The 15,322-nt window shown below is 40.9% G+C and overlaps 2 protein-coding genes across 3 annotated transcripts in view; one reads left to right on the forward strand and one right to left on the reverse strand.

Moving 5' to 3' along the window:
* washc4 (WASH complex subunit 4) overlaps nucleotides 1–7,148 on the reverse strand; it is an 18,106-nt gene extending 10,958 nt beyond the window's left edge. For both annotated transcript variants that reach the window (XM_008287117.1, XM_008287116.1), the window contains exons 1-9: nucleotides 7,006–7,148; nucleotides 4,947–5,086; nucleotides 4,786–4,839; nucleotides 4,620–4,685; nucleotides 4,195–4,240; nucleotides 4,034–4,101; nucleotides 3,872–3,954; nucleotides 2,866–2,908; nucleotides 2,662–2,765 (exon numbers count right to left, since the gene is read on the reverse strand). In XM_008287117.1, the coding sequence (XP_008285339.1) occupies nucleotides 2,662–2,765; nucleotides 2,866–2,908; nucleotides 3,872–3,954; nucleotides 4,034–4,101; nucleotides 4,195–4,240; nucleotides 4,620–4,685; nucleotides 4,786–4,839; nucleotides 4,947–5,086; nucleotides 7,006–7,066 (665 nt within the window). In that variant the 5' untranslated portion in view covers nucleotides 7,067–7,148. The remainder of the gene's footprint in view (nucleotides 1–2,661; nucleotides 2,766–2,865; nucleotides 2,909–3,871; nucleotides 3,955–4,033; nucleotides 4,102–4,194; nucleotides 4,241–4,619; nucleotides 4,686–4,785; nucleotides 4,840–4,946; nucleotides 5,087–7,005) is intronic.
* A 2,446-nt stretch (nucleotides 7,149–9,594) lies between these two features.
* The window catches only part of slc41a2a (solute carrier family 41 member 2a), an 11,610-nt gene continuing 5,882 nt past the window's right edge, over nucleotides 9,595–15,322 (forward strand). The window contains exons 1-6 of the mRNA XM_008287118.1: nucleotides 9,595–9,966; nucleotides 10,411–10,518; nucleotides 11,817–11,888; nucleotides 12,028–12,172; nucleotides 13,012–13,158; nucleotides 14,763–14,910. Of these exons, the coding sequence (XP_008285340.1) occupies nucleotides 9,595–9,966; nucleotides 10,411–10,518; nucleotides 11,817–11,888; nucleotides 12,028–12,172; nucleotides 13,012–13,158; nucleotides 14,763–14,910 (992 nt within the window). The remainder of the gene's footprint in view (nucleotides 9,967–10,410; nucleotides 10,519–11,816; nucleotides 11,889–12,027; nucleotides 12,173–13,011; nucleotides 13,159–14,762; nucleotides 14,911–15,322) is intronic.

Genomic DNA, 15,322 nt, shown 5'->3' on the forward strand with positions numbered 1-15,322 from the left:
ATGGCAGTGTTCAATGTCAGGGGATTTCCACATGGGGGAGCAGCCGACTTGTGGACACATGGTGGGGTTTTCCAACTCAACGGTAGCGTCTGTTCATGAACCTGCCTCAGTTTGCTGCATTTTGCTGGAAGTGCAGTAAATCTACTGTAATTTTGAACTAAGTTTGTTTTGTAGGAGACATAAAGATTGACCGGACCGTCCGAGGAGATTAGCTGCAACACCTTCTTAAATTAATGATATCTTCATTCATCAGTAACAAACTGAGAGCTTTTCCTGCCTGTATTCACTTTTACAGACAGTATAGACTTGATTGAGAGCTGCTCTTTAAAGTCATCCTGAATGTCTGCAAGTTTTAAAAGAGGTAGCTTCATCTCAGTGAACCTGCGGTTGAGATACAGAAATCAGAAACTGTATTTTTTAGCAGAACTCAGACAACTTCAGAGGGAAAAGGAGCTGGCATTGAGGAGTGTGGACACAATGCTGTACAGAGACACAAAGTACACACTGGAGAAAGAAATTAAAACAGTGAAGGCCGCTTCATGCTTGAATGAGCACCCTGGACACGTTTCTGTAAAAGTTGCTAAAGCAATCTTACTTGGACGGACCTGGTAACATTGCTGTATTACTTTTAACACAGCACGTGATTAAACTAAAAGACACAAACAAGTGATGGCGAGGAAGCCTTCTTTCACATGTCAGCACCAACACTGATGCTGCTAAAAGTCAAAATCACAAAACACCTCTCTGTTCTGAAGGCCAGAATGCCGCCACTTTAGCAGACGGATGAAGCCATCAATGTTACGCATCCCCTGTCTGAAAGGGGCTACAGACTAAAAAGCCCCAAGGCAAGAAAAACGCTTGCATTCAATTGATCTTTCATTCACCAACAACTTACTCTTTGTGCCTATGGAAGCATTCAGGGCAGTAGTTTGAGCCTTGAGCCCAGTCTAGCCGCTCCCTCCCCCACTCTGCCTCTTTCAACTCTCCATCCTGTCGACCATAAAGCCGGCCATCAGTGGGGTGTCGAGGAGACAAAAGATGTGAGAAACTCCAGGCTCAAATCTTAACTCACCAACCGATCCAACACCCTGCTGTGATCAATCAGCAACACGAGTACCACTACACCTTTGTTTGAGTTTGCCTATCAGTTCGATCCCCAAAAATTTATATATATACATTTTTTTGGGTCAGAATGGGCATTAACTCCTCAAGACAATAAGATAAGTCCTCATAAATCTGTGCTTTTTCCTGCTATTTCTTTATTAGGTGAACAGAATTGTCTATCATTGTTGAATAAATGCAACCCCAATTAACAAAACCAGTAAAAAAAAATAAAATAAAATTACATTTTTAATTCCTATCATTTTGACACTGGTTGAAACTTCTTTGAGAGAAAAGGATGAGAGTTTAGGAGACGTTTGCAAAGGTATATAAGAAGATGTAGCGCACTTTTAGTCAGTTATAATCTCGAGATTGTGCTCACGTTTGTTGTGACTCAGTCGGCCTGCTGTGGGCCAGTGATGATCAGGCAGCTTTGCCAAACATGTAGTCAAAAAAAAATCACTTCTTGTTTAAATGTTGGAGTCCTCAACGAAGGTTTTCAGGAACAAGTCTTCAAACAGTTTGATGTGAATCATGTTTATTCAGTACCTATGCAAACTGCTCCCAAACTCTCCTCCTTTTCCTGGAAAACCCCAACTCATTCTTTTTAAGAACAGACATGTTATAATTAAGTATGCTTCGAGCAATTATGTATTCTGAATCTGTATTTTGCACTGAGCCTATGATTCCGTTTTCCTACTGAGAACAGCACACGTCCTTGAAGATAATGTGAGAACCGGTTCACACACTTGGAGATAGCGGAAACTCCTCTTTTCTATCAGATACGATTGTTACTTTAGCTACACGCCGTACCAACAACATCCACACATGTTGCTTACCAAATATCAAGGACGTGGACAGAGCACAGAAGGATGCCTGTCCACGCCATTGGTAACTGGCCAGTTAAACTCGGGAGCACACAAATCTTATCTATGTTCGGGGCAGGCCCAGCCCACGAAGATATCTGTAACCGGGAACCAAAAAAACTCAGTTCAGCTGGACATGAGATTCGTCTCTGTCCCTCTGAATTCCAGCGCTGCAAAACTTTACCTGTGACCGAAATAAATAAATTTTACAACTGACAACTGAAGATTTCTCCGGCTTGTTCTTGGGCTTCCAACTAAAGAATCGGGTCTAACAGACATAACTGCAGTAGACACTTTGAACATCACTGAGCTCTCCTGTGTCCTAACTTTCATGTATTACAATGCATCTTTGCACAACTGCACAGTGTCAACACAACGGAATAATACATCCTATAAATAATAGATATTACTTATATCTTTCCTCAAACTCTGCTTCATAGCTTCACATTCATACATCCAACACTGCGGGCTCCCCTACATTAGACGACTCTGTTTGTTGTTTTCCTAATTTTTATCGTCTCCTTATTTTAACAGCAAACTTTTTAGAATTTATGTAAACAGTCTGTATATTTGTCCAGTCAGTTGAATGTGTCACATGTTGTGCACACACTGAGACAGATTCCTTGCATGTGTGACAACTCGGGGAAAGCCAGTGATTTCACAGATTACAGCAGACGTGAGTGTGTGTGTTCACCTTTTGTACATCTTCCAGTGATCTTTCAATGTGCCGTGATTTTCCATGATCTCATCGAGAGTGAGCAGGACCACTAACAACTCCCCCAGATGTTCGTACACAATCTGCAGAGGGGACGCAGAACGGAGATGACAGGAAAGGCTTCGGGTTAAAGTGAATACGGACTGAAGTCGTGGATAATCATCACCAAATCTTTAAACTCACCTGGAAATGGACACCCGATGACTCGATGATTTTAGTTGCGCCCCTAAGAAGGAAGAAGAAAGACACATTCATTAATATTTCCTTATAACAGCAAACAATGTGATAAGCTCTTAAAAGCACAGACTGACGTTGTGTCACTGTGAAAACATAGTCCTGGTCACCATTGTGAAGGAAAAATTACTTTGCTCTCTCTGGAGTTAGGCCTCTGGAGATGATACTGAACTTTTACCCTCTAACTCCTCTCCTGACCTCCCAAGTAGAGGTTGCATGATATCAGCCTGTAATATCTATAACAGATGTTTACCAATCTACAAATCTTCTATAGGTTCTTGACCCCATATAGATCTACTGAAGGAGGACAGGCAGACACTCCCTGCGCCCCTCAAGGCCAGATTGCTCCAAGGCACCAAGCAATCCTTTGTTTTCCTTTCATCCATAAATCTAGATATGGTCTCCACCGGAGAACGATATAAGACTGAACCTAGAGAGAACCCACGCTGCACGGGGAGAACATGGAGACTCCACGCAGAAAGATCCCGGGTGTCCTCACCGGGACACGAACCGGCGACCTTCTAGCTGCGAGACAACGGTGCTAACCACCGAGCCAGCTTGCAGCCCACAAAAATGAGTGTGGTTTGTTTTTGTTTTTAAACAAAGTCCATAATTTTTTAAAATCTCATGCCAACACCTTTTTTTCTTTCTTTATGTGATAATGACCATTTGTGTTGTGTGCAGGTTCTGAACATCTTCATGCAGCTCTCTGTAGTGAAGTTGAGGAACTCAAGTGTGAGCTAAGAACTGTTTCTGCTCTGTGCTGTTGTGATGTTAGTTTGTGTGTCCGGTCAACAGTCACGAAACCCATCAGTGACTGCTGGGTTCACTCTGTTAAGTTGTCTCATGTACAGTGCATTAAAGGCCTCTCTCTACAATGGGTGTATTTAAACCATTCCAACGAGAACAGTGCGCTGACTGTGTGACATTACTGTCCTGTGTTCATGGATCTTACTTGTTGCTGTTGTAGAGAGCAGCCAGCTGATGGACGATGCTGACCACCACTTCGTAGCATCTTGACACAAAGCAGGACAGTTCCTATGAAAAGGACAGAGAGAGACTCGAGCAACTGGGCTTCAGTGAACAATGTTATGGCAATCGTTATATGAAAACTCACCTGTAGGAATGAGATGAACCTGCCCATCTGAATCTGAGACTCTCCTTCAACAACACTGGTGTCAGACACTGCCACAAAGAAACACATATATGTCTTATTTTTATCTGTTAATTAAGAAGCAAACTTTGAATAAAAGTAAACAACAATAGCTGACAGATTACCTCCCTCTCCGTAGTACAATAAGCCGTTGTAGAACTTGGTTTCTGCCTGCAAAGGAACAGAAATCCATGGCATTAGTATCTCAAAGAACAAAACAAACAAGGGGTCACAAAGTGTTTTAATACCAGTGGTGTTACTGTTTATCAGATGGTGGCGATAACACAACAGTTAAAGCCAGCATGAGGAAGCAAGCACATGGAAGAAGAAGCTGCTAAACCTGGACGTAAATACAACTACTTGAAAAAAAATCAGTTTGGCAAACAGTAACTGATGCAGTAAATGCACTCAACTCATTCGTCAGACCTTAGGAATACATGCAATTGTTTCCCACAAGAAAACTCCACAAAACCCCTTTAAGCATGCTGATATGATTTTTAAAAATACACAAACGAACCTCACAATAGCACAGAGCAGAGACAGTTCTTACCTCATACTTGAGCTTCTTAACTTCACTACAGAGAGCCGCATAAACTGTGATGACTTTGTTCAGAACCTGCACACAACACAAACGGTCGTTATCACATAAATGGGAAAAAAAAAAAAACTTTGTGGACACAAGATGGAAAAAAAAAAAAAGACTTTGTTTTATTTACCTTGTTGTCTGTTTTAATCAACTCTAACAAAGACGACTGCTCATAAGGGAGAAGCTGAAACAAAACAGAAGGAAGGAAGGAAATTATACAAGTTGAAATTGTGTAAAAACGACGGTAGCCTTTTCAGTTCGATGTACTGCCACTGGGTTGTGGTGTTTTACCTTCAGGGCGATGGGGTCCAGAGTGAAGTCCCACACATCTCCGATGGAGTCGTCCAAAGCCTCTTCGATTCCCTTCAGCTGAGACGTGTACTCCTCCAGAAACTTACTGTAGTTCTTCAGCTGGACCTCTGTGTGTATCTCTGTTGGGTGGAAGGTTTCACATTTGCAGTGACAGAGAGTAAATATTCATGACTGTAATGCGGAGTGTTGTGTAAATGATATATTACTCGAAACATATATAATCATTTAAGTATAAAGAACAATAATGCTTAATCTTGAGGGTTTATTCATTATATGTTCCTCATTATAATGTTGATTTATAAAGATTTGTGTGCTTGCAAGGTATGTTGTTCTGCAGGACAGGGTTCTCGTTCTCTCAGATGACTGTGTGACTGCGAGATAATCCGATAACCGATAACCTGGACGAGCTGCGGATGTGGACAGGATGTAAAGATAAGGGGCGTACATCCCAGGGAAGGAACAAACGAACAACGGACAGAAAGATGGGAAACAGCTTATGTGACATTTTGTGCAACCTGTCATGTGACTGAACAGCATAAGAAAGGGTCGGAGGAAAAGGTCTTAGTCTCACTCTGTCTGATGCAAGGGAGAGTCTGACCCAGAGCTCTGTAATGCAATATTCAGTGTGTGATTAAACTGATTAATTGAGACCGCGCTGAATTTGTTTCGTCTTTATAAACGAACACGCGGAGAAAAGAGAATCTTCTCCAACAGGAGATTCTTGTCTAAGGTTGAATGATTTTTAGAAAATATCTCACTGTGATTTTTTTTATTTTTTATTTTTGGACAAATATTACGATTTGATTTACAATTTTAGTTTTTTAGTTACAATCTGGGTCTGATGTGCTGCAAAATGTACAGAATAGGGGTATTAAATAACAAGACTAGGGTTGCGTACATGCCTTGATCACCTATTATACATTCATCATAGAGCAACTACCCTTTTAAGTGTCAATCTGCTCCAAATATAAAAACTAAATTACAGCATTTGTGTCATTATTTAACAGCCACATCTCATACATTCCTAACTTTCAGTGTATTAAACTGCTATTCTTATTTGTAAGTGATTAACTGTTTAGTCCTACTTGAATCTGTAAACTTTCTGTTGCTTTGTACGTCTAGTCTGTTACCATTTTACAGAAAATAATGCATTGTTTTACTCTGCAGATATGTATTACTCATAGGGGTCCTTTATAAATAGTGTAATAAAGCCATATTTCCCTACAAAACTTGTACTACCTTTATTATGTATATGTAATAAATACTGTAATATATTAATTATAAACTCTTGGAATAATGGTGTCACATGTTTATATGTGGTGAATAATTAAGAAGTCACACTGCAATGAATAAAAACACTGCATTAATTGAATAAGTCCTGCATTAAAAATGACAAGAAAGCACTACAAGGAAAAGTATTTAAAGTGGGAGTAGTGGGGAAAGTATTTAAATGATGTTTATGTTCAACTAGTAAAAACAGAGCTTTAGCTAGCTCACAGCAAGCTAAGAAGCTACCAGCGCTAACATTTAGCTTTAATATTGACAGTTAAGGGCCAATGTTTACATGGGCTGCTAATAATCGAAACCAGCTAGCGTGAGTATTTCTATTTCGTGTGCCGGAATGAGGAAGAGGAAGCAAATACACAAAGGAAAACCCAAATTATTTGGCAGTTTTGCTTCCTTTAAAAACACAAATAAACGGAGTCACGTTATCTGAGCTGTCAAAAGTAACCGACCGTCTGTCAGACTGACCAGCTGTATGTGACAGGAGCCGTTAGCTAACTTAGCCCCCGCTATCCCCTCACAGCACGACATTCACACTTCACTTCACATTACACATCAACTAGACATTGCGCCAAATTATCCCCAGCAGGTGCATTTAACGAGAAAAACGTTTAAATTTAACAGCAAGAGGTGTTTTCCTCCAGTAAATACACGAAGCCCGGTGCTGAAGCATCTTTGCTAAGCTAGCACTGGATGCTAACGTAGTGAACTTTAGCCCGTCGCTGTTTTTCTCAGGTCGACACGGAGCACTTACTCTGAGAACCGTCGTCAAAACGGTCAAACTCCCAGTCTGGAGCGATGGTTTCTACCGCCATACTGCCGCAACTGTTGTCCCAAAACCCCCCAACACAGTGCTGTTAAAAAGTCGGGCTACACGATCCCATGATGGATCTTATGATTTTTGTGAATGGCCGCAAGTGCTCATGGGATATGGAGTCCAGAAGAGTTGACTGTCAGAGGAGAGATAGATAGATAGATAGATAGATAGATAGATAGATAGATAGATAGATAGATAGATAGATAGATAGATAGATAGATAGATAGATAGATAGCAGCAATTTTTCCACCTTATGTCTTTGACCCGCATGATTTGCAAGAACACTGCATGTTTTTTGTGCACTGATTTCCTTATTTTTCTTAAATCTAAATATCTATAGCTACAATTTCCAAGTTATTTCAGACTGACATGAATATAAAATGGGAGACACTGTGCTCTACGCAAAGTGAGCTGATCCCACGTCCTTTTCTATGCTTAATCCACTCTTAATATTACCACAGTTTTTATAGCTACAGTCATATTTAAAGGTTTTGCTTAAAATACTTGTTTTCGTTAATTACGTTCAGTAGTGATTCTGGTGACCGACAACCAGTAAATGTCCAGGAGAAGAGATGCGGGTGCTGGTAAGGAGAAAAGGTTCACTCATAACACATGAATAACTGAATAACTAATAATAATCATGTCAAATTCAATTCAAATCAAAATTAAAATCCAAAATCAAATCAATAAATCAACTATATCTAGTAATAGGAAGGCATCCATACACACAATATTGCCGAAGCTGCACATACCCTGCTGTGAAATGAAGAAATCTCCCTCATAAAACACTTGACATGACAGAAAAGTGGCGTGACTTGGGGTAAACAGTTCAGACTTTCAGACACAGTGAAATAAAACCCCAACATTTTTGACCAGCTATGTATATATACCATAATTTTGAGGACTTTAACACATGTAAATGTAAAGTTCCATCGAGCGTCAGGTATTGCTTGTAAATTCTACGGCTTGTCCCTACACAACCATGACAGCCTGGTTGTAATACAGTCACAGGCCAGCACTGCACTGCTCCTAACAAACAACTGTCAAGTATGTCATGCTGTCTGTCTTATACAAGCTGTGACTGTATTTGTGTGTTGTGTGTGTGTGTTTGTGTGTGTGTGTGTGTGTAGGGGGTGGGTAGGGGCACAGCGGAGACTCAACACACCATTCAGATGCCGACCGAGGCCACGAGGAAGAGTCACGGTCAGCAGCAGTGTGCCAGAACAGATGCTGCTTCATCTCCTGTGTTGTAACAAAAGGGTAAGACGCTTTTATTTATTCCACAGGTTGTATAATTAGGTGGCTAGCACTGTCGCCTCGCAGCTAGAAGGTCGCCGGTTCGCGTCCTGGTGACGACATCTGAGATCTTTCTACGTGGAGTTTGCATGTTCTCCCCGTGCAGCGTGGGTTCTCTTCAGGATCTCCTCCCACAGTCCAGAAACATGTTGAGGTTAATGAAATTGTCCGTAGGTGTGAATGTGAGTGTGCTTGGTTGTCTGTCTCTAAGTGTAGCCCTGTGATAGACTGGTGACCTGTCCAGGTGAACCTGCCTTCACCCTGAGTCAGCTGGGATAGACTCCAGCCCCCCATGACCCTAGTGAGGATTAAGCGGTGTATAGATAATGGATGGATGGATGGATGTCAAACTATCACCAATTCTACAAAAGATATTCAGAAAGTGTTTGGTTATTAAATGAATGCATTGGCAGAGATGCTGAGGAAGATGACGACATACCAAGAGGAAATAGGCCTTGCCAATTAATCTTACACGGCAATTAAAACTTTCTCTGAAGTTCTTATGCTGACCTCAATCCTTTGATCTTGACCTTTGAGTTGATTTGTGCTCAGCTGCAGAAATCCTGCATGTAGTTATGTTTGTTTGATGTTCTCTGCTTTGCTTTAGCATCTCCAGATATATGGGTTAAACACTGATAACATAATCACCCAGCCTTGAATCATCGACTTTTTAATAAGAACGGGGAATGCTTGTCTTCATAGTTATCTATATGACACTATATTTCATAGAACAAAGTTTGAATGACTTATACCACATCTACCAGATTTAAAGCCTTTTCTACAGGAGTGGAAACAAAACCCACATTTTCAACAATTCCTTCCTTCTAACTTGATAACATCAGCTGTTCACTACCTGCTCATCTCTTAGGAATTTCAAATGAAGCGTATTGTCTCCGTCAGACAACGCAGCCTCAGTGCTGCTGATGGGAAACAGGCATGAGGAATGATAATGCAGGCGATCCGTGCCATCAGATGACTCTGAAACAGACCTTATTCATGAGCCGAGCTGTCTATATGCTAAAGTCGCACACTTGACTTCTTCATGGAAGAAGGGGGAGGAAGTTGGGGGAGATTTTGTATGCTGGTAGTTACAGCTACTAAGTTGTATTTCATTGTCAACCAGTGTTCTTCACAGCAAATCATTCTTGGTGTTGCTCATTTTCTTTTTATCTTTGTGCTCACAGCCTCAAGCCGGAGCAGCAGGATCGACACCCTGACAAACTTTGCGCCATGGTTGTCCCAGAGTCACAGGATAAGAAACTGTCCCAAAGCGGCTCTGTGGGCCGGAGCCAACAGCACAGTGCCAACCCGTCTTCATCCCAGCCCTCTGGAAGTCCACAACATCTGAGCTCGAATGGAAATATACCACCGGTCAACGCAGGTCTCCATTACGAGTCGCAGGACTACACCGAGACAGACTCTCTGCTCCCCAATGAGCTCTACAGCGGATCGAGGTTCAGCAGATCCACGAGAGCGAAGGATGCGGGTGGCTCAGGTGCACCCGGGGAGTCACTCTGCTCCATGGTGCTGCAGATCCTGGTGCCATTTCTGCTGGCTGGACTTGGGACAGTTTCTGCTGGGATGCTGCTTGAAATGGTTCAGGTGAGGAAACGAGGAGACAGAAGTATGTTGATCTCATTTCAAGTCTTTTAAGGATTATAAAAAATAAAATAAATTAAAGATATTAAGAGCAGAAAACATTCTCCTTATGCCAGGAAGCAAAGAGATGAAGAGAGGTGAAACAGGTGCAGACAGAAAAAAGTGTTAAAAGAAGAGAGAAAGGAAGAATGAGAGTCATGAGATTATATTATGTGACATGACAACAGAATATATGAGGCAAAAAATAGGGATCTGATGTGGTAGGATTTGGAAAATGACGAGAGGGACGAGGATGATTATTTGATTGTGACACGTTTAAACTAACCGCACCATGCATCGTACACAGCCTCAGCTGAACGTGAAGATGATTTATTGTGTGTTTGTGGTGTCGGTTTCGATTGCTCGTATACAACAACTTTACGACGGTGTGTTGTGTTTTCATGGCAGAACTGGGACGTGTTCCAGGAAATCACAGAGATCTTTATTCTGGTACCGGCTGTTTTAGGCATGAAGGGGAACCTGGAAATGACTCTGGCCTCAAGACTCTCAACCGCTGTGAGCGTGCGCATGCAAACACACACACACACACACACACACACACACACACAGACACGTGCACACATGCTGGAAATTGAATGAAAACACAAACCTCTTATCAGAAAACTGGCTAAAGGGAAAAACCACAGCACAGCAATGCATCGACAGGCTGACTACAACCTCTTTCTCCGAACTGTATTTTTGTCTTCTTGCATCTCGGGTGTGAAACTCCTCACTGACCTGCGAGAGCAGCAGCAGATCGCGTTGCAGCAAAATATCCTGCAGGACAAATGACGCTAACAATAGCCCAACAGTTCACATCTGACATCACTGTCCTCTAAAAGGGGAGATCATCAAATGTGATGATACAAAAATTATTTGCAAAATCCTGACATTTCTAATTTCTCTGTGTCATAGATCTACACTATTACACTCTATTTTGAAGTAGTATCCACATTATTTACACGTTTGTGCATTAAAATCCAGTTTATTGAGGGATTTGTGCATTAATATCTGGATTTTTGACACTTCTGTGCATTAATAGACTGTGAATTAACACCTTTGTATGTTAACATCCAAGTTTTTGACACTGTTGTATATTAATTATTGTAAATTATTGACAATTTTGTGCACTATTGTTCAGGTAATTGACACTCCTGTGCCTTAATATCCAGGTTTTTGACTCTTTTGTGGGTTACCATCCAGGTTTTTAACAATTTTGTGCATCGATAGCCAGTTATTTGACATTTATGTGCATTATAATCCTGGTTTTTAACACTTTGACATGTTCCTTATCAGGTTATTGACAATTTTGTGAATTAATTTTCAGGTTGTTGACACTCGTGTGTGTTAGTATCCAAGTAATTGAGGCACTTGTGCAATAATATGAATATAAATTCATACGTAGTTGGAAATAGAATCTGACAAATGCAGCATAAACCTGCACCTGCGTAATTATTTACTCAGTGGTTGAATCTGCACTTGATTATTTGTTTGCTTCTCTGGTATACAATGTTTAACTTCTCTTTAAATATATTGTGTGAAATTTTGTACGGTCATTGTTGTTTTTACAAAGCACAGAAGAGGTCAGGATGCCTGTTCAATACAGGCTTAGTACTTCTACATAGGTTTTTTTATTTTATTTTTTTTGTAATTTGGTATGAGTTTGGAGCAGAAATACCAAATCATTGGTGCCACTACAAATATAAATATGTTAATATGTTAATTAAAAATGCTAATTTGCCCCACTGTTATTTAAAAGTTGATATATTTTTTTTGTTGTTTTTAATGAGCTAATAGATGTTTGCTGTCGTCAGGTGAATGCAGGGAAAATGGAATCGAGCAGAGAAAAGTGGATGTTGATTGTCGGGAACTTGGCACTCAAGCAGGTACATTATTTCTCAATTAAGAAACATAACTTTGTGACTAATTGCGCTTGTAAACCTTATACCTGTTAATCTAATGATACAATTTAAAAGCACTCTTTTTTGTTTTAGCATATTTTTCACTACTGCTGTTGTTTTACAGCTTCAAGCCACGGTGCTGGGCCTGCTAGCGTCTCTGATGGCGACTCTGTTGGGCTGGATGGCAGAAGGAAGGATGCCTTTCAATCACGTGGTGCTCTTGTGTTCAACCAGCGTTTCTACTGCTTTTGTGGCTTCATTGTTACAAGGTAAGGACACAACTTGCTGTCAAGTCTGTCCTAGACAACACCTTGAAAACACAATGCTGCATACCCTCTTTATGTTTAAATACCTTTAACACACATACAGTATACATTCACACCTCCCAAAGTGTGTTTTGTTCTTTTTTGTATGCTGTTGTTCTTCACTGATGTTACTGTATAAGGCCACTCCTCACTTGTTGGTCTTTCTTTGTCTTAGTTTCCTGGCCAATCCTCAAATATACCAAAGAAAATAATGTACATTTTCAGAAAGTGTTTCGTCTCTTTTAACTTCAGCCAACTGACTAAAATCACAGAAACGATTCTAGAAAGAGGGGCGTGAACTGAGGGACTGTGGCGCCATCGTTCACATGAATTTGTCGTGCTGTCGATCATTTTTGGTTGCAGAATATCTTCTGATCAAATCTCATTTTAGATTTAATCATAGGCTAATTATTCATACCTCAGTGCCACAGAGGCAGAGCGGTAGCAAGGAATGCAAGTATTCAGTCTTCTGCAACACCTTTTGTCAACTTGATCGATCTGTTCATTTGACCTAGGTTGACCTTTGTGGGGAGAATGGGGTCTGTGGGTGAACATGTCTTTTCTGTTCTTCCAAGAAATGCACAAGCAGTGAGGTCATGAAGGTAAACAGGTGAAAGGTGTTTTGCTAGAGCAATGTACAAGCATATAAAATTTCCATTACAGAGGTCTTGAAAGCACATTTCTTTTATTATACTCTAATGAAGAGTTTTGCCATTTAAGTTTAAAGTTAAAATAATCCAGCCAAATAAACACCTTAAGGACTCAAATGTGACGAACTTCCTCATGTCTTTGAACATCTGCAGGTGTCGCTATGGTCGGAGTGATCATCGGCTCCAAGCGGATGGGAATCAACCCCGACAACGTGGCCACACCGATGGCAGCCAGCTTTGGGGATCTCATCACTCTGGCCTTGTTGGCCTGCTTCAGTCAGTGGTTCTACTCCTTCCTAGGTGAGAGAGACAAAGACAATAGGAATAGGAAGTTCTGGGTGCAAGAAGGTCAAGAGGTCACAGCAAAGAATGTCGTCTCCTCTTCTTCAGAGGTGTGGTTGTCTTCAGAATTGACATTTTTGTGACTCTTATCAGGTTCTGGTGGATGTGGGAGACTTCCTGTTGTCTCCATGAGGGCCATAGGTGGTCATTTTGATTGGTAGTATTTACAACAGTTTCATTGATCTTTAATGCAGTCAGAAGAATGTGCGTCGACACAGACAGCTCATCTCTCTTTTTGGAGCTTTCATTTATTTCCATATCAGATTGCATGACTGGAATTTTCAAAACAACTGCAGTTGAGTCTTTCCACTGTTCTCCTTTGACTTTGACTTTGAAAAGTCCTTGTCTGGCGGAATGAAGATACACCATCCTGGTGAGGGTCAGAGCAACCTGTAAACAGGACTGTGGTGTTTATAAAGAACACAAATTCCCAAGACTCGCTAAGAACTGGCTTAATAATCCTGTTCAGGACTTTCATGTTGTCATACGTAGACTATGTGCAAAATATGCGCTGGTATTCATTACAGACTTTTACACTATGTTAAATACATTTTCTGATAAATTGTTTTAGTTTCAAATGCACAACAAATGTCCTGCTTTTTATATTTAGAAAAAAATCTTCAAAAAAACCCCCCAAAAAAACCTGTCACCCAAACCAAATGGCCTGGAGTCCAACACTCCCCAAAAGTCCTGAATTGGGTTAATCAGGAAAAACAAACACAAGTAGAAACTTTATCATCCATGAAAAAAGTAATCAGTGGTCACAGAGGGAACACACTGGAAACATGAGTGAGATGCTGCCAATATCATAAAAACGTATGTGCACATGAAGAATTCAGTTACTTTTCTCTGCAGAGACGACCAGCTCAGAGCTTATACAGCAAACAAAGCATCTTGACAATATCACTCAGTTTTTCTTGGTTCTGAGCTACTACAAAACAGCAAACCGAGGCTGGCTCATGAACTCAGAGACTGATTTTGGGTTGAAAATCTTTTGTTAAGGATTTTGCTATAGGCTTACACCCGTTTATTACACCATTACCTCCTGATAAATGGTCAATTTGACCAATATCACACAAAATCGTGACAATCTCAGCCTACTTTAGCAACACAGAACACTTTTTATAACATGACAGCCACTGATTTTAGCCAAATCATTGCAGACAGTTTGTTAATCATGTCGGATTTCATCCTTCAAAACCAAGTATCCCAATGTCATTGATCAAAATGTAGTTATTACACATGATGCTAGTCATAAGACCAATTTCAGAGATCCTTTATGTGAATGTAACCGGGGTGTCCTGAAAACTACACATCCATGCCTCCATGGATCAAAGCTGCTTTGGTGACACAAGTAGACTTACACCACATCAAACGGGTAGTTTTATTGTCACGGCTGTGTGTATTTTTGTGTATAGCTGGTCTGTCCAGGAGCCAGGGATCCTGCATTTTTCACTTTTGGCCAACAGATGGCACCTGCAATTCTTTATCTGCACCCATACAGAACAGTCAAAGTTTCACAGTGAGCTCATCGAGGAAATAATCTCCATTTCTTTTGACAGAACTTTATCCCTATGTGTTGTACCTGGTGGATCTATTATTTTTGTGCCTGATCCCCATCTGGGTGTCCGTCTCCTCCAAACATCCAGCCACCAGCCTCCTGCTCCGCACTGGCTGGGAACCGATCATCACGGCGATGGTCATCAGCAGGTACTCATGCTGTGGTTGAAGATTCTTCTTGACAGCTTAATGCAAAGATGTCTAGGATCACACAAAAGTGTTAGCAAAGGTTCATATAGGACAGGTCACAATGGCTAAGAAAAATCAGCCTTGGCCAAGGATACAATGCACAGAGTGTAAGTTTATTCAAGTATTCAGCAAAGCAGAACACTGTCACAAACTGAGCCCTCTAGAAAGACTGAAGATGTCTCAAAATGGGTCCCCTTTTTATAGCAAAATGGGTGGGTATCATCCCAACCCCCTTTGTCTTTATTTCTTGCTCCCAGAGGGGATATCTAATGGAGGCAGATTCTTATCACACAGTCGGCTTTTAATGTCAGGTTGATATATTTGGATTGTCTTTTTCCACCGGTAGGTTTGCTGACTGTCAGCACATATTTTT

This window comes from Stegastes partitus, unplaced genomic scaffold (genome assembly GCF_000690725.1).
Source record: "Stegastes partitus isolate 25-593 unplaced genomic scaffold, Stegastes_partitus-1.0.2 Scaffold487, whole genome shotgun sequence".
Classification (NCBI taxonomy): domain Eukaryota; kingdom Metazoa; phylum Chordata; class Actinopteri; family Pomacentridae; genus Stegastes; species Stegastes partitus.